Source organism: Varanus komodoensis, unplaced genomic scaffold (genome assembly GCF_004798865.1).
Source record: "Varanus komodoensis strain SLA01 unplaced genomic scaffold, ASM479886v1 scaffold40, whole genome shotgun sequence".
Classification (NCBI taxonomy): Eukaryota; Metazoa; Chordata; class Lepidosauria; order Squamata; family Varanidae; genus Varanus; species Varanus komodoensis.
In genome coordinates this window covers 8,019,019-8,041,581 of record NW_025335942.1, presented here as the reverse complement: position 1 = coordinate 8,041,581, position 22,563 = coordinate 8,019,019, and the positions used below count along the sequence as shown (strand labels likewise).

Below are 22,563 nucleotides of genomic sequence, written 5' to 3'. Positions count from 1 at the left end.
GGGGAAATGTTCAAACACGATGGTCTCACATCCCTGTTGTTCCAAAACAATCTGCCTGCCAACCAAGTTCCCACAAGCAGTGGCCTCGTGAAGTTTAGAATTTCCTTCCACGATCAAAGTCAACATAGCTCAGAATATGACTTAACTTTTAGCAGCTTGGAACAAGATAATAGGTTGTACAAAATTGCTCACGAAATTATGCATATTCCATGCCCAAGTATATCCCAAACTCTTTTCCTCGCTTTTCCACTTCCTTCTGTAAAAGCATCCGTATCTTTTGAAATAATTAAAGCAAAAGAATGAATAAAATGCCACCTCAAAGAACACCCTTAAATTAGTATGTAACATTTTTAAAGTATGATTCGAAAGGGAGCTTGGTCACTCCAGTTGAACTATTGTTAAGACAGAGGCTAGTACGGTCAAATTTTGCATGTTCACTTGTTTCCATGGGAAACAGCAAGTGTTTATAACACTTTTTGAATATGTGTTTAATTGATGTTCCTGAAACGGTATGAGATATTGCATGCCATGGTGTGTTCAGGGGTTGCCACGCAAGGGGCAGTGGGTGCTTTTTTGTGGGCCATTTCAAAAAACAAGGGTGAAAACAGGAGACAAGAGAGGCTAGCATGTTAGAAGTGCCAACCGGGGCTTGAACCTTGGCTGTCTGAAAAGCAAATGCGCAAAGCGCCAGGAGCGGAAATGCAGAGGTTCCCAGCCACCACCGCTGGCCTGGTGAAGGCGAGGCCCGATCTGATGCACGGAACCTGGAAGTCACTTCCAGTGGATTCAGTGGGGTTTATTCCTAAAAAAAGGTCCTTAGGACCTAAACGTTGCTATTAGAATTTTCGCACTGTTAGCCACCTGCTAATCAACCCGAGGAGAAGAAAATGACTTTCTTTCCACTGAGAAGAGCTGGTGGTAGTCGCTCTTTGGAAGATGTCTGCTTGAGAACCTCTTGGCTTAGACTGGAGAAAGAACAATAGCACCTGTGGACCATGAGACAGGACCTTCTGGTTTCCTTCTCCCTCCTGGAGCCAGCGTGGCTTGTCAAGGCTTTGTCTTTTTGGTACTAAAAAGAATGACTTGATGACTTTCAAGGGCTCACCCTGAGAGTTGGCGAGTTCATGGGGAGAAAAGGCAAAGCGGGCCTTTGAGAAGGCCCATCCCTAGAAGGATGTTTAAAATGGGATGTCGGAGGTTACGTGGCATTTGTTCTTTACCCTCTCCCTGACACAAACACAGCTCCATCCCTGCCTTTTCAAGCAGTACCTGGGGAAGGATCCACTGCCTGACAACCACTGAGCCAAGTACAGAAATGGCCATGCAGGCTTCCTCGTGGCAGCCGATTTCTTTTGACGAGCATCCCACAAGCTCCCCATTGCATGTAAGCCAGCGCCAAACCAACCCAGCATTTTAACAGATTGAAAACCCCATGCTAGCATGCTGTGGAAATCAGAACACTGTCAAGATGGAAAGAAATAGCAGCGTTTCCTAGAAATCCACTAGGCTCCTTTGCCATGAATCATGTATGAATCCAGTGTTTTAAATTGGATCGTGTTGTGTTTGATACATCAACTAATGTGTAGTTCGGTCATCTTCAACCTTGGTTGCGCCAGACATTTTTGACTGCATCAGCCTCAGTCAGCAAGGACGATGGTCAGGAATGATGGGGGAAACACACCGTTTGGAAGAACCCAGCTTAGGGAAAGCGAATTCTGCTGTCTCTCAAGCAAGGACAAGATGCCTACCTAGAATCACAGACTCAGGCCATTGAGTCCAACCCCTGCTGTTGCAGGTCACTAATTCACACCACCCCACTCAGAGGGCTGTCCAGTTTCTTCCTGAATGTCTCCAGTGTGGGAGAGCCCACCACCTCTCTGGGCAGCTGGTTCCACTCTCATATTGCTGTGACCGTGAGGAAGCTCTTCCTGATGTCCAGCCTGAATCTGGGCTGTCACAGCTTGAATTGAGTATTCCGTCTCCTGCCCTCTGGCATCAGCCAGAAGAGACCTTGACCTTCCTCTTTGTGGCAGCCTTGGAGGCAACTCTAGAGGGAGATCGTGTCCCCTCTCACCTACGCAAGTGTTGTTCCGTGCACCTGCACAGAAGAGATTTTGGAACCTTCTAGAGCTCAGCAAAGCCTTCCGATGGGAGAGCCACCCACTGCTCCAGGCAACCTGCCAGAGGGGTGAAGAGATGCAGGACACCGAAGAGGGAAGGAGGGTGGGCTGTTTTGGATCAGAGGTGACCGCTCCAACAGCAACGCTTGCCGGGAGCCGTCTGCCCTTCCTCGTGGTCTCCGTGACTCACACATACGGGCACAGAGGGCCCCCTTCTGGGTCCAGGCGGTCCTTCAAAAGCAGGATGCCCTGCAAATGTTGAATACGGTGATCAGAATACAGCGCACCAAACCTGCTGCGAATGTTTGCCAGCCCTGTGAGGAGCGGGAACAGACGAGTGACGCGGAGTTTTCACCGGACCTGCTTGTGAAGGAGCTGGCGCTCTGGCACCCGCAGCACAGCCGAGCGGCCCCTCCCTGCGGCCCCCATGCTGCGGCTCTTGCTTAGGCCACTCCCTCGTGGGGCTCCTACCAGGCGCTCCCGACCTGCTCCGGGGCGCACGGGATGGCGGAAGACACCCGTGTGATGAGCAGCGAGGGCAGCAGTCTCAGCGGCGCAGAGAGACCGAGGAGGAAAGGGACCTTAAGCCCCGTTGCTCGTTTCGCCAAAGACCACGATGCTGCTGCCCCTGGCAAGCCGTCCCACGCCTGCCCAGCGCTGACGGGTCTGGAGGCCCAGAGGGCTGAGCGCAGCTGGTGTTCTTGGTGGGACCAGAGGCCGGGAGGAATGGGCAGTGTGCTCCCCGGCCCACTGGAGCGCACAGTCTGTTGTGGCCATGAGGGTTAGTGTGTGTTGGGGGTGCAGAAGAAAGAACCTCACAGGAGGCGAAGAGGTCCACAGCTGAGAGAAAGCCTCGCAGTGCTAGAAGGCAGGCAGTCGAAGGGGAGCTTCTCCAGAACTCGGCTGGGCTGAAGAACTGGAAGACCCTCAGCGCGAAGGCAGGCCACCAGGCTGGCAGCTGGGCACGCACGTCCCAGAAGGTGTTGGGCAACGTGTGAGCTGCGGGATGCAGGGTGAGGGCGCTCACTTGTGGCGTCCTCCAGCTGAGGCTTGGCCTTCACTGTGGAAGGGGCACGGGAGTCTGCCCTGCGAGCTTCTCCAAAGGATGCCAGAAACGTCCGTCTACCGAGGGAATTTTCCTGCAGGCTTTGTGAAGATGGCTTTGGGGGCCACGTGCCCTGAGAGGAGAAGCCAAGGAGCCAAAGAGAAACAGAGCGGAAAACAAGGAGCCGTGCGAAGTGCCGCAGTGGAAGTGAGGAGGAAGGAGAGGAGCATTAACCCTGCCTTGAGGCCGAGCACTTGAGGCCGCTGCTGTCCCTGCGATGGGAATGCAAGGCCCGAGACACCAGGCCTCCGAAGCCTGCGGAGGAGGGGGAGCTCCCTGCCAACAAGCTCTGCTTAGCATGCAGAACTGGGTTCTGCCCAAGCACATAAAACCGCTCAGTGGGAGTCACAGACGACGGCAAAGAACAGCCACTGCCCCTCAACGATGGCTTTAAAAAAGGATGTTTACTTGGGAAACATTTACGCTATCAAACAGGCATGGAGAGAGCTGCAGAATCAGCTTCATGTTGAGAGGCGGGATTCTTCTGAGTAACAGCTGCCCTGAGCATCCTTTCATGTCCAGCCTGTGATATTCCAGAAGCACCTGGATGGCTCTTGTTAAAACCAGGCGAGATTAGGTAGAACTTGGCCTGAGCCAGCAAGGGAGAAAGGGAGAGATCACATAATAAGGAACGCCAGTGTCTTAACCCTCATCCTTGAACACTATCCGTCTCAGATGCTGCGATTCAGATCTGTTCTTCCCATTTTTTCCCACAGTATCTTTGAAGCAAAGCATCGATGCCCCTTTTCATCCTCCAGAAATGCAACAGTGGAACTGTCACCATCAAAATCCAGAGTAGCTTCTGCTGACATCATTTTGGATTATTCCAGAGCAAATTACTCCGCCGGGGGGGACATGGACAACTCTGTAATCTGTGAGGACGGGGAAGCTTGTGAAGCCTGATCAGCTCCTTCCCCGAACTGGTATTCTCCAGATGTGTGGAATGACAACTCCGGAACACCCTGGTCAGCAGGCTTCATGAAGTACGTAACACAGAACACATCCCTCAGCAGGCTTTAAATAATATGCAGCGGACTTCCTTTGCAACGTCGCCTCCCCGTTCCATGAATCCCCTCCAACAACCGCACGCAGCACTTCCCTTGCTTCACAGACACGGTCCTGGGCTGAGAGGAAGAGGCTTGTCACACCCATTTTGTTAATAATCTCTGATCCATCAGCCAAACGCAGGTTTTCTGTACGGAAAGTGTCAAGGGAGGCCTAGAATTCATACACTCCACATTTTGACTTCCTTGGATTTCTTTTACTTTGGAGGTTCGGAGAATTTTGTGGCTCTTTGTCTCATTGCATTTGCCAGTTTCTAATCCATTTTCAGACCTGTTTCCAACAGAGTGGGGTCTGGATACTGGACAGAATGGGAAGCATTTCTACCATAAAGCAACTGGTTGCTTTTAAGGATTCGTGGGCCTCCTGGATCTGTTTGTCAGAAAAAGTATGTCGTCTCCCTGCATTTCCTAGAATTTGCAGTTGAAATTACAGAGAAGCCCGAAAGCACCTTCATGGGCTTTACGTGCCTCATCAGGGTATGAGCACTGACGACTTTCTTGGCATTGCTGGCTGCTAAAAGGTCACTGAAAAACGCCAGGGCTTGACGCCGCCTGCTTCTTGGGCCGCTTTTGTGCTTTACACCAAACCGTGCTGGCAAAAAAGCCCTTTTAAAAAGTCGCCAGGATTTCTCTTAAAAACTGTTCTGCAGATGCCAAAATTTGAGACGGAACCCAGTCCTCTGAGCTACAACGAGTTGTGCATGGCAGTTTATCTGACAACTCTGCTTAAGCCCATAAAAATGGTGTCATTGTCAGGCACTAAAATACGTGGCCAGCCTTTCGTTCCACACAATTCCAGGAATTGCAACAAAACTCTAGTTCCAGTGTCCTACTTCACCTTTCAACCTGAGGAATAAATTATGCAAAGCAGTCCAATGAAAGGATCTTTGATTACTGGTGCAATTTATACAGGTTTTGGATTCAGCATTTCCCCGGCACAGAATTTCCCTGAACCCAGAATTTCTCAGAGCAGAATCAATGCAGACAGAACTGTGGGTCTGGCACCCCACTGAAGCAGTTGTTTCCACCGCCGTTGGCACACAGGCCGCTTGTCTACAAGGCTCGCACTAGCCCGCGAACGCAAATCCTGATCGGCAGTGAGAAAGGCAGGTCGCACTTTGGCAATTTGCTCTCCGCAACAGCTTGCACTCATTCAATTCAATGGGCCTGAGACACCCTGGAAAGGCATCGCCATAATTATCAGACATTGTTCTTTATAGACAACCCATCGGAGTACATGATCGGGGGAGAGCAGAGCTGGCAGGTGCCTGTCAGGCCACTGGGTCCAACTCCTTGCTCAGCGCAGGACCCAACGACCTTACAGGCACCTTCAGTGTGGGCACCGAGTCAACTGCCACACAACCCTGGAAGGCAGGAGGTTTTCCCGATGCCCTGCTGGACCCTGGCTTCCTGTAACATCAGCCTGTCATTCCGTGTCCTGCGCTCCGGGACGACCGAGAAAAGATCCCGGTCTTCCTCAGTGTGAACCTTCAATCGTCTCTTATCAGAGCTAAACATGCCCAGTCCTTCCCATCTCTCCTCCTGGGCTTTTTCTCCACTCCCTGGATCATCGCTGTTGCCCTCCTCCGAACCCCTTCCAGCTTGCTTGTGTCTTTCTTGAAGTGTGGTGTCCGGAAGAGGACGCAGGACTCCAAATGAGGCCGAGGCAGTGCTTCATGCTGTTTTGGAAGTGCTACTTCTGTTAATGCTGCCGAAAAGAGCGTTTGGCCTCTTTGCAGCCACATCACATCTTCAGCCTGGGATCCACCACAGTTCCAAGACCCTTCTCACTGGCAGTATGGTTGAGCCAAGGATTCCCATCTTGGAACGATGCATTTGGTTTCTTTTTCTTAGGTGCAGGATTTGCCGTTTGTCCCTCTGGGCAGTAGTATATAGGCAGTGAAGACCACGAGCTCTGTCATCCAGCTTTCTGCCTGTGTTCCTGGAAGACGTTCTCTCGCCTTTTCTTCCAACGGGGTTGCTCATGTAGGTCATGCAGACCTCAAGCAAGAGAAGAAACCAACATGGCTTGCACCCACTGGAGCCCCTCCTTGGGCCATGCATTCATCTGCCTTTTTGGTTTTCCCTTGCTGGTCCCGTTGTAACTTTCTCCTGTCTTCCCTGAAAGCGTGCAAGAGGGTCCTACCAGTAAGTGAGAGTCTGTTACACAGAAGAAAACAAAGGGGAGGGAGAGAACGAAGAGGAAAACAGAAGCAAGTCATGGACTTCCCCCTGCACTCTGCCGCCAGTCTCCTGGAGGTGCGGCTTGCTCTGCTTGCTCTGGGCCTTTGCTGCCTGCAGCCACGTCCCCGGGCCGGCTGGAGCCGCTTCCTTTGACCTACTTGTCCAGGAGTCAGGGAGTGGCATGCGCTCGCCGTGTCGGCTGGCTTACCTGCAGCGGCTGTTCTTCGTGTGCTCATCCGAGCATCCAGGTCCCCTTTGCTCCCTCGGGAGGGGGCTGAACTTCTCCCACGGAGACGTCTGGCCATGGCTGCACAGTAATTGGTCATTCTGGGGCCAAGGATAGCAGCGCCTCCCCACTGCATCCAGACAGTGGTCCTCCTTGTCAGCCGGCGTTGAGCGTTCCCTCCTGGGCAGGGATGCTGGAACGGGGACGCTCGCCCTCCAGGCTTTTGGCTTTCCGCTCCTGCCGCATGGCATCCGTAAGGGTCCCCGGGAAAGCGCCCTCCACGGGCACCCTCCACGGAGGCAGCCTCCAAGGCCAGCCCTTCGCTCCTCCAGGCTCCCGCTGCTGCTGATGCAATGCAAGCCTTACCAAGGAGGCTCCACAGATGCGGCAGAGCTCCTACTGGCCCACGAAGCAGGATGGCGGCCCCTGGAAAAATCAGCCCTTTGCCCGACGTGCAGAGAAAGCACACCTGAGGTGGAGAAGGGTCTGTGCTGGACAGAGACCAGCCTCAGAGCGGCTCTGGGGGTCCCAATCCGGGGGAGGCCGACTGGCCAGGGAGCCCTGCCTTCATCCGGCGCAAGCACCCCCTCTGGGTCCAGATGTCCGCACCACAGGCCCGTGTTCGGGGCTCAAGGCAGCCAAGCTCTCCACCTCCTTGGGAGGCCCCTTTTCCTCTTGGTCACCCCTGGGGTGGGGTGTGAATTAGAGGACACCTCCCTGCAAGAGCAGCAAGGCTGTCCTTCGGCCGCAACCGGGCCACCCTGCCTCTCCAGAAACCGCACAGCACCCCTTGCGAGTTCAGCTCATCTGTCATTATCTGTTCAGCACTCCCAAACGAAGGCTGAAAGGTAACGAAAAGAACCCGGGGCAGGTGGATGCACGCAGCTGCGTCTTCTGTGGGAAAGCAGCACGGAGGGGGCATTCGGAGCTGGGATGTGCCGAGATGCCCCCACGTGGGGTCCCCTCCCACACCCTCTCCTGCTCCTTCCTTCTGAATCTCCAACCTTCAAATAGCAGCTGCTTTTCTCACAGAACCAGCTGCCGTCGCAAGTCCAGTGGGCACACACAGCACAATTATGCATGAATACGCCTATGTCGTGTGCCTCTTTGCAGGCATTTCGGAGAGGATGTCCATATTAGAGCCCTCCCCATTGCCTCTGGAAGGAGGCTTTCAATGGGCTGTTCGGATCCAGCGGTGGAAAGGGGGGAACTGCTGCCAGAATGGCCATCCGCCACATAAACCCCTCCGGAGGCCACATCCATAGCCCCAAACCTCCCCTCATCTGGGACACGGCCTGAGCGGCATCTTAAAGGCACCAAACATCCCTGGATTTGCTGACTGCACATCCTTACCTTGGCTCGCTGGGCTTTTGAAAGCATCTACCCCTGTTTGCGCTTTCGTTTGAGGTCTTCCCCGTATTCCTTCATTGCATTTAGCAACAAGCTGTGCATGACAAGGAAGACTCGGGGCTGCTCAAGGTTTAGGCAGACTTAGGTGGCATTTACAAATCAAATCCCATTGGAAAGTTTGCCACAATGCAGACTATGGCCCATGAGCTGCTCAGCAGAGTCAAGACAGGTCAACATCCATGAGGAAAAGCACATCGCCGTCCCGAGGAAGCTTCCAGGCCATAAAAGGTCTTGCACCATACAATACAGGCCCCATTCCTAAAAGCCAATTATCATGGGGATTCCCTGAACAACGGCACTGATCTTCCACAAGCTCACACCCCAGCAAGAAGATACTTAAGAAGGACTCCAGAGCATCTTGAGTCTTGAATGGCAGAATGACCAACGGATGCGCTTTCTGTCACACCAACCCCATGGCCAAGACACGGAGGAGACAAGTGGACGACCCCTGGCTCAACTTCTGGTGCCGCTGAGCTAAAAGGATCCTGGAGAGTTGGGCCAGGCTGCTACCAGCACTCCGGAGCCTCAGGCTGCTTCAGCCCACGCGGTTTTACACACGACGCCTGAAATGCTGACATGCACAAACGACCCTGGGCCTTTCCCTAGCAAGACCCCCCGGTTCAGCCACAGGGCCTGGCCTTTGGAGGGGCCTGTGGTCCGCCTCCACACCACACTGCCTGTCACTGCACAGAGGGGCTTGGCATTGCACTGGAAGAGAAGCAGACCGCACTGGCTGGGGGGAAATGATAGGAACTGGTGGCGGATCGTCTGTTAAGAAGGTCGTGCTCCACTCCTGTGTTCAAAAAAGCTCGCTTCTCACAAACAGCATGTCGGGCAGTAATTTTCTGTCTGGACTGCCCTGTCTCCGGTGCTGGACTTGAAGACAAGCTTCACCAGTGCTGGATAGCCCAGTCCCAGACCTACTGAGCAGGATGGACCTCCAGAAAGTGGGAGGAAGACCTCAGTCTGAGAACCTCCAACCGGGAACTTCCAGGTTCCAGGTGCTCTCCTCTCCAGTCCAAAAAAGTGTTCTCGGGCACTAACGCCTCCCGGCTGGCTCAGCCAAGCTGCGTTTGCAATACGGAGGGGGTACCAGCACTGCTCCAGGGACTCAAGAAAGGCAACTTGAGAAGCAGCCCAGAAGAGCCAAACGCCACGCACGGTCTTGGAATACCGGGCATAGCAGGGCAGGCCTTTCTCCCTGACCCGCCATTTGGCGTGGGCAAGGAACGTTTTCCCTGTGGAAAAAGCATTCCGGAACGTGCCCCTGGATGCAGTTTGAGGCAGGTCGGTCCAGACAGAGCGTGTCCGTTTTATGAGCTGTTTGCGAAAAGACGGCAGAGGACCAAGAAAATGACTCCTAACACTAGGGGGGAGCAGCCCCTTTGGAGCGGTTTCTCTGCCGATTCCAGAGAACGGCACGGGAACGGGCGTGTGTGAGAAGCCTGAGCCAGGGGGACATCAAAGGGAGGACCGCTGGGAGGGGCCGAGCCCCGCCGCTCCCGCATCCGGGCCTCACCGAGCGGGACCACGGCTCCACACAGGGCGGCGGCGGCGGCGGCGGCGGGAGAGCTACGAGGCTGCCTGACCAAACCCCATTACCTCCAGTGCAGCCGTAGGCTTCTTTTTAAGTTCCTCACATTTCCGGAATTTGCAAATCTGGTGCCCAGTTTTACGGTTCCTACAACTGCTGCACTGCTCGCAGTTTATCCGTCTTCTGCACGGAGGGCACATGCCGCAGCGTTTCCGCTTCTTTTTCCCTGAGCTGATGGCCGAGGCCAGCTCGTTCTGCGTGGGGTACTCTGCCAGGCCAGCCATGTGGAGCGCGCTCTCGGCCAGAAAGACCCCGGCGGGCGTCATGATGAACAGCCCTGGGTTGATGGGGAAAGCCCCCAGGTAAGGGAAGTCGGAGGGGCCGTTCATCGCCTCGGCCGCCGAGACAGCCTCCATGTCGGAGAGGCCCGTCCCGTGGTCACTGGGCAGAGGAATGTGCTCCTGGACGACCCTCTTGAGCAGCTCCGTGGACTGGGCGAACTGCTGCAAGATGCTTTGTCCTTCGGGAGAAATGTCCGATTTGCTCAGCAGGCCGGAGATGCCTTTGTGCTTTGAGGTAGCGTTGCCTTTCTCCAGCGCGGCTTCGTGGCCGTTGGCCAGGGCAGCCAGCTTCTCCGAAGGTTCGCTGAGCGAGCTGCTGCCCCCAAAGGTCGAGTAGTGAGAGAGGGGCCGAGACTTCTTAAGACTTTTGTTCAAGGGCTCGCTGATGATCCCGCTCTTGTTCCTCCTTTCCGAACTGACCAAAGGCGGCGAGTCGTCCGGGCTGGCGCCCTTCTCCAGGAGGCCTGGCTTGAGACCAGCGTCTTGACGAGCGCCGGGATCGGACATTGTTCCTTAGCCAGGGAGAGAGCAGAGGAGGCCGCCGTCCGCTCACCGTGGCAAGAGCCACAGGACCAAGGCAGTGCCGCAGTGAAGGACAGAAGGGGCGCCGCCGCTCTTCACTGCACCGTCGGGGTCATCGCAGCACGTCCAGCAGGTTTTGGCGATCGCGCTCAGCTCTGGAAGCCCAAAAGGAGACAGCGGGAAAGAAAAGGAGGGGAGAATTAGCCAAGAGTCAACACCCGTGAAAGCAAACAGCCTGCGCCTCAGTTCTCGCTGGATCGTCCCCAGCCCTCCCTCTCAAGCCTCTACTGTGAGGAGAGAGAGGTCTGAATGCGGCGTCCTTCTCTTGCATCAACCAAGAGACGGTTGACCTCAAGCGCTACTGCGAGCCTTCTTCCCTGGGTGCCCTCCTGCCCCTCAAGACCTGGGGCAGAGGCCCTTCCCTGGGAGCCCTCTTTGAAGGAAATGGGGAGGGAGGCTATCCGGGGAAGGGCCTTTTCGGTGGTGGCACCCTGACTGTGGAACATGCTTCCCAGAGAGGTTCACCTGGCACCAGTGCTTTATTCATTTTGGTTTCGGGTGAAGACCTTTTTATTTTTCCAATATTTTAACAGTTCATTGGTTTGATCTTTGATTGTATTATTTATCGGATGCAGTGTGTGGTATGTTGTCGGTTGTATACGGCTGCTTTGTTTTTTGCTTTTAAGCTGTCCAGAGACTTTAGTATTGAACGGCATATGAAATATTAGATAAATAAATACTAGATCTATATGGGGAAGAAACAAGGCACTTGCTGCATCAGGGTCTCCCCTGCACCCCAGCCCCAAGCAACGGAACCCCATGGAGCTCAACCGGGGCCGGTCTGATCCTGAAGCGACGCCCGGCGCACCAAAGAGGTAGCCAGCTCAGGCGCCATGCCTTCCGCCTCCAGCATCCCTCTCTGTACGTCACGAAGACGCTCCGTTCCAACCGGAGGGAGGGCTGCCCTTGGATAAAACTGAGAATCGCACAGCCCTGGCTGTGCTCCTCATTCCTGTTTGATTAACTAAGGTCACGAAGGGCTTCTATCCCAGGACAAGCTCGGCGGCGAAGCTCAGAAGCGCAGGACTGGAGGAGACATCCGTCCACAAGCGTTCAGCGCTGCTGCCAGCAGGTGGTCTGAGCCAGCGGCACCCCGTGTTCCTGCAGAGCTGCGGCGCAAGAAGGCCTATTCCGCTTCAAGAGGCGGAGCGGGCGGAAGCAAGGACGCGTGGCCAGCGAGAGCATGGCCTGGTGGCACTGAAACTGTCCTCGAGCAGGAGTGTGCAAGCCGAGCTCCTTCCAACCAGCTGGACCCTTCCGGCTCCAGACAGGAAGAGCACCAATATCGGAGACTCTTCCATCTCAGAACAAAAGCAACTGAGTTACTCCAGCAGGGAGGGTGGGAGCTGAGACATAAAATGAGGCACAGGGGCAACTCTGCTCCGCTTCGACGGGGCTTTGCATGGGGAACCAAGTGTGCCACTCAGCCGACGGAGAGCAGCGCCCTCTGAGGACCGGGTCTGGGAGAGAGGGCACAGGGCGACCACCTCGGGTGGCACTTCTGGTCCAGCCGGGCTGCCACGCCAAAGCGAGGACTGACCCCACGGGGTGCCGATCTGGCCTGATCGCATCATGCGAAGCGAGCACCTCATGGAGGCAAGAAGGGCCGTGCTACACAGACGCTCTGCTCCAGTTCAGTCATCCCTCTGGCCACTGGGAAAGCCGGCGACCAAGCCCGAGGGGCTAGCCAGATCCTGCCGCGTGAAACGCCAGTTCCGGATCTGCCCCGTGCCTTGCAGATGCATGCGGGGGCCTCCCCCCACCGCGCCTCCTGCCCACGCAAGCCCCGGGAGAGCAGAGAAGATGGCGTGAAGGGGAGGGCGCAGGGGAAGCCAAGCGCCAAGGCGGGCTGGCACCTCCGGGGCTTCTGCGATGAGACAGGTGGTGGGCAGTGGGGGCGCAGGCTGGCGCAGGTGCTCTCGCCACACGGCTCGCTCCGCCCGCTGCTCGTGCTGCCGCCTCCTGGCGCCTTGCTCAGGATGTGCCGCGCAGGCCTGGGGAGCGAGCCAGAGCCACGGCGGAGCAGCACATTCCCACAGCACTGCGCTCCGCCGTTCCCCGGGATGGTGCTCCTCCCCGTTCATGCAGAGCATGACCCCTTGGGAAGGGAAGGGCTGCAGGCGCACGGGGAGATGCCGCGGGCTTAGACCAGTGGGGGAAGCGGGGCCCAGGTGCCCACAAACACATCCGCTCTGCGAAGGAGAACGGAGGAAGCGTTCCGACCCACTCCAAATCCCATGCGCCGAGACCAAGGCGCCCCGCACACTTCCAGCCAGGGTGCTGCTGACAGGCAGCCGAACCCCAGAGCCAGAAACGCAACAGACTCTCTCCTGCCAGCTCCAAATCCCAAGAGGAGATCAGAGACTCTCCTCCGGCTTGCATGATGGGCTGGGCAGAGGAAGAGGCTTCCTCGCCGTTGCCGGGAACCCACCAAACGCAGGCACAGAATCACCGGCGGGATCCTACCATAATTTATGGCACTGGGGCATGAGAAGGAAAAGATGCTCCATTTCGCTGTATGCCCACCTTTTCACAACCTCTCATTATACACCAAACGTCTCCCTTGGGTGGGACTGCACAACACTACCGTTTTTGTGACCGGCGTTATTTTGTAGCGCAGCAGCCAGAAAGCTAGAAGAATCCTTCCTTCTTGCAAAGGTTCGACAACAAACCTCGGCTTCGCTCCACGCCCCGACAGACAGAGGAGATGAGCACCGCAAAGCCACCCCTCTGAGGTTGGCTTGTTTAAAGTTTTTATAGGCCGTCCAATACCAGAGTCTCTGGATGGCTTACGAAGAAAAAACAGAAAACAACAACATACCAACAAACCACACACTGCATACAACCATTAATGATAAAACGAAAAGATAAAATCCATTAAATAGTAAAATGTTGGGAAAAGAAAAAGGGTCTTGCCTGACGCCCAGAAGAATAAAGTGACAGCGCCAGGTGAACCTTCCTGGGGAGTGTGTTCCAAAGTCGGGGCACCACCACCGAAAAGGCCCCCCTCCGGGTAGCCACCCTCCTCATCTCCTTCAGGGAGGGCTCCCAGAGCAGGGCCTCTGCCTCTGCGCTCAAGGGGCAGGCAGGCACATGGGGAAGGAGGTGCTCCTTCAGGACCCACACTTTTTAGGGCCTTATAGGTCATCACCAGCACCTGAAATTGGGCCAACTCCACCAAGCGTTGTGGGAGCAGCGTGGTGACCTCGAGCTGTGGAGGCCAAAGAGCACCCAGAGCCTTTCCCAGTGGATCCACCCGAGCTGCTTCGCTTGAGTCAGGTGGCAGAAAGGGAAGCAAAGACCACAACGGCCTTTCTTCCTGCCCCGATGAAGGAGCCCTGAGAAGGCCTTCGCTGTGTCCCTCTGCACATCAGACGGGACCGAACTTTAAACTGGCCACACGCCACCTGCCGAGAGAAACATGCGACCCGTCAGAGAAGACGGAAGCAGTGCTCGGCTTGGGCCATTCGCACCAGCTTACCAGACGACACCCACCATGAGCCGGGGAAGCCCCGGTGACCGAAAGAGAGCGGCAAGACAAGTCTTCCATTGCTTCTCCAAACCCAAAACGCAGGTCTTTCAATGCTGAAAGATAATTTCCAAGAATCCCCTCTGTCCCGCCAGCTGAGCACAGTTTAGCACCATAAACTGGCCGCGGGAAGGGATTTCCCTGGTACTAACTTGCTAAACTTCAGTTGAGTCACCAAAAATGTTATCCAAATCGACATACAGTTTCCGCCACAAAGACAAAAACATGGGCCTGTGATGCTTTCTGCAAGATTTCTGCAGCAGCAAGCATCACAAAACGACCGATACACTGCAGAATCTTGGCACAAAGGAACCTTCTAGAAATCCCCCTGTAAACCGTCTCTATTTGCATCAATGGGTGGAGAGGTCTAACTGTCTCGCTTGCCTTCCATGGCCAAAGGGATCTTGTGCTCCCCCCGCCTTCACTGACCCCAGCTAAAACTGAACTTCGGCTCTTCGGCTGCCAACCCTGACGGCAGCTTTGCTGGGCTCTGTCGTCCCACCAAACGTCTCCTGCGTAAGAGGTGCAAAAACACTTTGAAGCCAGAGGAAAAAGATGGTCTGGGGACAGGCCAAACTTTTTGGGGAAACGCTGGAATATTTGCACGTTTTACTTTATTGAGTCAGGAACTTGTTTTCCTGCTTTTGGGTACAATCCTATCAGGTTGACACAGCTGAAGTGTCTTCAGAATACCTGGTCTCCTCCTCATCTTAGAGTTGTGGTAGTCAAAGCGGAAACAAGCTGGAAAATTTGGGGGAAACCCTTTTCCAAGAATGTTTTGTTTTTTGCTGAGGAACTAGAAGCTCTGGACGGCTTGGAATTATGAATTATTTTCTTTCAGAAGTTAAGAGAGGTTTATAATTTCTTTCCCAGCCTTTCCTCCTGCCAAAATGTTTTCTAAAGACTATGGAATAAGAACATTTTCATGGAAAGGCTAGGAATATAAATGCCTGGAAATAATGAAGTCATGCATGGATTTTTTAAAATCCTCTCTGGAGAAATCCCTGTATGATTATTTCTTCTATTCCTTACTAAAAATCATTGATCTAATGTACCGTTTATTGACAGACATTTACCGATGCTCCAAGTCACGCTTATTTTCCCAAAGTGTGTGTTGAGTCATCACATGGTAATATGGAAGAAAATGAGCATTGGTTTTTGTGGTCCAAGCAGAAGTAGAGGCTTGTTTTGATTAGTCAACTGATGCAGTTCTAATCTAAAACCCACACAGGGAAAAACCCTAGTCATCTCAAAGACGATGGAACAATATATAGGTTGTCCTACCTATGCTTTTTTTAAAGTTTGAGGCTTATATTTACCAAGCTTATTCATGGTTTTTAATTAAGTTCTCACTTAGAGCTCACCACTGGGAAATGCTGTCTCGGCTGTGAAAATTTTAAGCTACTGTCACTAGAAAAAGCCCTTTCTACCAAAAAGATTCTCATCAGCCTGGTTCTTAATGCAAAGGCATGGAGCTGACACCACCACAAGAAATGGCCTTTTCTCCTAAACAGAAAACAAAATGTTCATTAAGAGAAATTACTTACAAAAGAAAAGACAGGGTAGCCCTTCCAATGATAGGTTGGAACTGTTGAAGAATCTCAAACTAAATTTAATTGCTTACCATTCCTTAAAATGAGTTTCCCCCCAATAAATAAAATCGCAGCCGCTTTTTCCTTTTGATCCAATTTCCCTGAACGCCACCCCACAAGCAGGAATGGGAACGTCTGTCAACATCCTTACAAACTTTCTTAGAGGACTTCCGCCTCCAGTTTTGCTGGCTTCTTCTTGCTTCAAGGATGCTACGGATGTTTTGCAGAGAGGGCGCTGATGTGGGCAACAGGAAAACTGAACTTTCGAGTCCACAGGTACGAGCTAGAAGATTTTGTTGCGAACCGCACAATGGGCATGTCCTTGAAGATAAGCTGCCCCAGTGCAAATAACTGAGACGTCCTGGTACCGACTCAAAGACGAGCGCCTACATGGATGGGAAACCCCAGAGCTGTGTGGCCACATTCCCCTGGTGACGGGGACCTTCTGCGGGACACTGCATTCCTCGTGAGGCTGAGCACCGAGCCAGGCAGCGAGGACCAAGGAGACCACACGTGTGGTATTACTCAGTCCAGGAGTCAGCACTGCGGCTCTCCAGCAGGCCCGCAACTCCCATCAGCCACAGCTAGCACAGCTTGTGGTTGGGGATAATGGGAGTTGCCAGCCGAAGGATCTGGAGGAGCACAATTGTCTGCCTCTGATCTCAGGATGAAAGTAAAAGAACTGGATTTCCCAAGTTATTGGTTCTTCCGAACTTCTGAATCTTGGGCTCAAGGTTTAAGCCCGTATAAGCCAAGCCCTGTGGACACCCCACAAGGGAACCCCCATGCTCGGGAGCAAGGCAAAGGCACGGCTAAAATCCGTAGAGTTAATCAGTCCACCAAGTAATGGGTTATAGAGATGATCTACCTTGGGATTCAAGCTCGAGCAGAAAAGCAGCAGAAACGCAGGCCAACTGTCCTTCTACTGGCCACCGCAGGCTAGACGGAAATACATGTGGAAGGCCATCCACAAATCCCCGGTTCCTTCCCTGGAGGTGGGAAGACAGGAGGAAAGGGTCATTAGGGCAACAATGGTCGCAACTCCCCTGTGATACGCAATTGGCTGAGTCCCAGCTTGCAAGATTTGCTAAGGCCTCCCATTCAAGGACCGCCAGAGCTGGCTTCCGACAGCAACCTGACACCCAAGCCAGCCCTTCCCAAAGCTTCACCTGCCGATGTCTGCAGGCCAGCACCTCGCTTACAGATCCAGTTGGGTTCTCGCCCCAGCCAACGGGGAACCTCATCCCTCCCTTGCCATGAAATTTCAGAACTATAAAGACAATGGTTTGCACTGTTGTTCTGTTCCACACGCTTTTCTTTCAAAGGAGTATCAGAATCCCAAATTCAGGAAAAATCTACTATGAGTGCCAGGTTAGAGAACACACAGTGGCCGCAAGCAAGCAAGCAAGCAAGCAAGCAAGCTGGGTGAGGCATGAAAATGTAGATTTGCAGCATGAACAGTATTGCTAGTGGGAGGCAAAGGAACCTCAACAAACAAAGAGGAAGGTCGAGATCCCTTCTTGCCAGAGTGTGGGACACAGAATAATCATTTCAAGCTGCAGCAACCCAGATTCAGGCTGGACACCAGGAAGAGCTTCCTCACTGTCAGAGCAATGCGACAGCGGGACCAGCTGCCTGGAGAGGTGGGGGCTCTCCCACGTCAAAGACATTCAAGAAGAAACTGGACAGCCATCTGAGTGGGGTGGTGTAACCTGGTGCCCTGCAGCAGCAGGGGGTGGACTCGATGGCCTTCATGGCCCCTTCCGACTCCACTATTCTAGGATTCCATGATTCTAGGAAACGGGCAAAGATGTGAGTCAAACTAAAACCGGCAGTCGCCTCCCTGCCCCCGGGAATTTTGCCTACTTCTCAAGTTGTCACCACCTGCAGCAGTGTGTGTGTGTGCAAGGAGCCAGAGGAGGGGGAGACTGGGGAACGGAGCCGGGAGGTGGCAAAGGTGGCTGGGATGGGACAGAGAGCGGAGCGCAGAAGGAAGACGGAGTGGAAGCAGCTGCTGGGGAGGATGGGGAAGAGCGACGGGCTGGAGCAGGGTGCCTGAACCGCTGCCAAAGAAGCGCCGGTTCCCCTTTTTTCATAATACGTAGGACTATCTTGTCAGGTAGAGTGTAGCCAAGACTCCCCGATGGGAAATGCACATGGGAAGAAGCCCCACCGGGACCGCCTGCAGCGCGAGGTCGCCACCGAGCACTTTGCGAAAGAAGCCCGTGCGGAACCAAGGCGAGGCAGCCCGAATGCAGGACCAGCCGGGCACGCTGCTGCAAACACTCGTAGCTTCCAGAGATTTCCCTCTCCTTCCCAACGTAAAATCTTCACCGTCGCCTGGGATTCTTGCGAATTCCCCCAAGTGCAGCGGGGGAATGATGAGGAACAATGCACCCCAAAAGCCGATGCGACCGTTTCCCCTGCCTATTTTGGGAATGCATCTAGCAGGCCCCAGGGCGGCAACCGCACAGGGCCCTGCTGAGGGTGTTTACCCAGCAGTGCTCCTCACTCCACCGGGGGGGGGGGGCGTTCCCAGGGGAAGGCCACGGCCTCGAGGCACTCTGCGCGCATGTTGCTGCCCCCAGGTGTGGCGAGGCAGATGCGGCTGCCCCGAATCGCAAGCGGGGTGCCGCAGAGTGCAAAGTTTCGTAGGAGGCAGAGGCGGCGGACGAGAGCTCCCCGGGGTGTGGACCAAGCTGCCGTGCTGCCGCAACCACAGACCCCCGGGCAGGGCCGCAAGCGCAAGCACACCAAGATCTCCATCGCTCTCCCCGCCCAGATCAGCGACCCCTGCCTCGTTCACACGCCCCCGACTTTCTTCTCCCCGGCTGTCAGTATTCAGTCTGCGACTTGCTGCGTACAAGACAGGGCAGCGACATGTGTGTTATCCACAGGTCCGGCCCATTTCCATGTAAAGCAGGGGGGGGGGTGCAAAGCACAGCCCCAGCCCCTCCCACCTCTCACCTCACTCTGCTCCAGGGCTTCCATCCTGGTCCCGTTCCAAGCATGATCAACGGAACCTTCTGGAAGCAACAGATGAGGGAGGGAGGAGGGGTGGACACGCTCCCCTTCCTTCCTCAAATGCTCCCGTTCGTGCCGGAGAGGGAGAGGAGTCGCCCCGCAGACTCTGCCTGCCACCGGGCCACCCACACCCCGTCTCGTTTGGGAGTCGGTGGGCTGCTACGAGAGGAGCTCCGAGAAGCGGGACCGGGGCCACGGGTGGAAGGCGAGGAACAGCTTCCACACGTCGGGGTGCTCCGTAACCCGAGCCCTGGATTCCAGCAGGCACTCGCTTGACCCACTGTGCAGAGGTGGGCTGCGGCCCCCCAAGTGCCGGCATCAGAGGCCCTTTCCTGGCTTCCTGACCCCTGGATGTCCACCCCCCACCTTGCAGGGATGCTGAATTATGCTGAACAGAGGAGGAAACCAATTATGCGACATTACCCTTATTTCAACAACTGCCAAAATATGAGTGCTTTTGCTGCTTGGGTGAATTAGCCACTGCAGCTTCATTAGGGACAAGTGGCACTTATCCACGAGCATTTCCTTGGTCTTTGCCGCCCATGCGAGCAGGCGGAGGCAGCACAAGAAAGCCAAGAAAGGAACTCTTGGTCCTCCGATGCCCGTTTTACAGAAGTGTTGTGCTGGGGATGATGGTCCTTACTCCCCTGTGCTGGTGACACTGCCATACATTTCCAGAAGCACCAGCTCGTGAGCGCCTTCCCTCCCGTTCCTTTTCTGGCGACTCCGTGGCACCTGCAGGACGCCCGGTGTGGCCGCTCAACCCATCGCTGGGAGGAAGAGGCAAGTAACTCCGTCCCCCAACATGCCTTGACCCACAGCCACAAAAACCCGGCGGAGGCCACCTTTGTCCACCTCCTCCTCTGCTTCCCCACCATCCTGAGCCTCAGCCAGGTCTTCCTCCCCAAGTCCGGCGCTTTCCCCGCCCCGTTGGGGGCTTTGCTGCATAGAAAGAAGGCCTGGCACTGCAGACCGACTCAGCCCCTAGAGGACGGCTGACTCGAGGCCGGCTCCAAAGCCGGGACACGATAAAGGAAAGAAAGATGGGGAAGAACCAAGGAGGGATTCTGGGGGAGAAGCCAAGAGAAGTGGGGTGGCCCAGGGGTGTCTCTCATGGAGACACGCTGCTTTCTCGTCAGTACGAGCATCTGGTGTGACTGGAGAGGACCCCCTGGGTTACACACATCTATTTCATTGCATTTTATAGACCAAGTTATTATACTGATATCCCCCTTTTCCCTTTCAGGGATAACTGAATGCACAATTCTGCTTCTCCTGGCAATCTTGTGCTCCCAACAAAAGAGCCTTGCGAGGGAGCCTGACAGGCGGGATCCGGCTCCAGGGAGTCCCACGGCTGAGCAGGGACTCAAGCCAAGCCACGCTCTCCTGGGTTCCATCCTACCGCAACACACACAACCCCATAATGCTCTTTCAAGGCTACCTGAAACAGCCCCTCCACTTTCCAAGCCGAAATAAATAAGATTATTTTCAGTGCCCGAGTCCCAGAGCAGCAGCTACGATAGATGATCAGAGAGCCCTTCTGCTAACTAGGAGGATCGGCATAACCACCGTTTTCAGAAAGGTATTACGGATGAAAATAGGGAAAGATTTTTAAAGAATTTAAATTGATTTGGCCAAGACGAAGAACAGAAATGGCACAGCTGCTGTTTTTCCCCTCTAGAAAAAAGCTGAGCGTTCCTTCCAAGTAAAAACAAGCCGACGAACGAAGCGAGTGCATCCAACCGGCGCAACTGCGTCTAATATACCTACATGCCACGCATGGCCATTGCCCACCAACACCAGGTAGGACACACCACTGTTCTTCCATTTTGCTGCCGACTCGCACAGCAAATGCTCTTGGCACGAGTGACACGCAACCCACAACTGAAGCTAGAGTAATCGCAGAACCCTAAAACTGAACGTTTGCACTGGAGACACTCATTCAGATCGATATAAACTATCAGACTGACGGGGAGGTTCTGCCCGAGTCCATGTGACCGCGCAAGAGACATATTTCTCTCTTCCCTTTGCAAGGACCCATGTGGAAACGGGATGCAACCCTGCCACCGCGCCCACCTCCTTTCTCCTAAATGACCCTGCCTGGCAATAAAAGTACGGGGTCCCTGTGATGCCAATTAATTAAAAAAATCAGAAAGGAAGAGGCCCCGGCATCAGGCACCAAGAGCCCGCAGGCCACGGCTTTGGCTGGCCCAGGCAGCCTCTTTTCAGAAAACCTGCTTCCAGAGGGCCACGGGCTGATGTCTGCACCGACAGTCTGGGTGTTCCGTTCTGCAGTGGGGTCAGCTGATTAATTACCGTTCCTGCCATTTTGTTCTGTCTTCTGGCCACGCAGTGAGTCACCAAGTGAGGGGGAGTCACGGGATGCACCCACAGAAATGGCTGGGAAGGAATTTTATTTATCGTCTCTAATTATCGAAAGCTCTTCTAACCCATCCACTGCGAGCATCTCGGGATGGCTTACAAAAAATGAGATGTGCTAGACGGACTTCCAGAGAATCAGACACCTTGCCTTCCTCCGGCCTCTTCTGAAAGCACAAGCAGCAGTCACGAACCAATTCCTAGGAGTAGGCGCCCTCCTCTGAACCGTCACGCGTGCCGCACCGATCTCGTCTGCGGCAGCTCAGGCCTCCGAGCTCCGGCTCGCCTCTCATCCCCTCCCGACCCACGAAGACGGCAGACGGCCCCCGCACGCTTCTCTGCTTCGGCACATCTCGCCGCCTCCATCTTCACGCCGAAATTCTCCATGCGCCCCACAAGGGGACCAGGCAGGGCTGGCTGGAACAAACACGTCCGATCTGGTGGCACGCTGGAGGGTTTTGGAAAACCACGTCTGCTGGCAGACGCGATGCGCGCACACGACTCAGCCGCACCACCCGTGGCATCTGCCACCGCTTCTGCTTCCTGGCATGCTGCAAAACACGCGCTGCCTCTCTCGCTACTTCCCCCTTACTCCTCGCCTGACACCACCTTGGCTTTCCCCAGCAGATTACTCTGCGTTTACACTTCTCCAATACCAAGCAGGGCCAGGACAAAGTTCCCAGGGCCAGACTTATGCATCCAAGGCTCTGGACGCCCCCGGTGCTGCCGAGGGATGCCGACTTGGCCCGTTTCCTAGCCTGCTGCCGTGACTCTCACTCAGCTGAAGAAAGAGGTGCAATTCAGCTCCTGCAGGGGCTGGAAAAGGAGTTAGAAAAGGCCTTATCCTATGAATATTCAGCAGCAGCTCCAGGCACCCCGCTAATTCTTAAAATTCCTCAGCTGCACCACTGCACAGAAACGTATACCAGAGGGATCACAGGAGTTCGGAATAGAAATGCCCATATATTACAGAGGGGAGACAGAAAGCCCCTCTGCTAGGACAGGACGCGGCCTCCGAGAGCAATGGCTCTGTTTGTTTTGCTCGCCAAACGCTCCCCTGGACACCACTCTGCTCTCCAAGGTTCTCCATGGACTCGAACATCTGTGCATATTAGCGCCAACCCCCTTGGCTTCTCAGCTGAGTCCCTCTTATTTGAAAGCGTAGACACAGAGGCTCCATAAGCGTGGAGACAATTTATTCTGTGAGTGGCCGAATATAAAGAAGGCACATTCTCAGTCCCGCAGGGAGGAGAGAAACCTGTCCTTTTACCAGGCTTTGGCCTGGCTCACACATAAGGACCACCTCTGGCGAATTAACCCATGGCTAGTTAAGACTTTGCGGCAGCGAGCGATGGAGCGCCTGGCCTTCAATGCTCTCCAGGCCTCTGCTTTGCATCTGCTGCAGAACGAGATGAGACTCAGGCCCTGGCTTGTTTATGTGAAATGCGAACCCAGAACTTGAAGTTATTGAAG

General features: G+C 54.5%; 1 protein-coding gene across 4 annotated transcripts in view; it reads right to left on the bottom strand.

Moving 5' to 3' along the window:
• Nucleotides 1-22,563, bottom strand: part of CXXC5 (CXXC finger protein 5) — a 63,885-nt gene that overhangs the window by 2,192 nt on the left and 39,130 nt on the right. For 3 of the 4 annotated variants that reach the window (XM_044442874.1, XM_044442875.1, XM_044442873.1), the window contains 2 exons: nt 16,556-16,676; nt 9,712-10,661 (listed from right to left, as the gene is read on the bottom strand). In XM_044442874.1, coding sequence (XP_044298809.1) covers nt 9,712-10,491 — 780 coding nt within the window. In that variant the 5' untranslated portion in view covers nt 10,492-10,661; nt 16,556-16,676. The remainder of the gene's footprint in view (nt 1-9,711; nt 10,662-16,555; nt 16,677-22,563) is intronic. The other variant, XM_044442876.1, reaches the window with a different exon arrangement.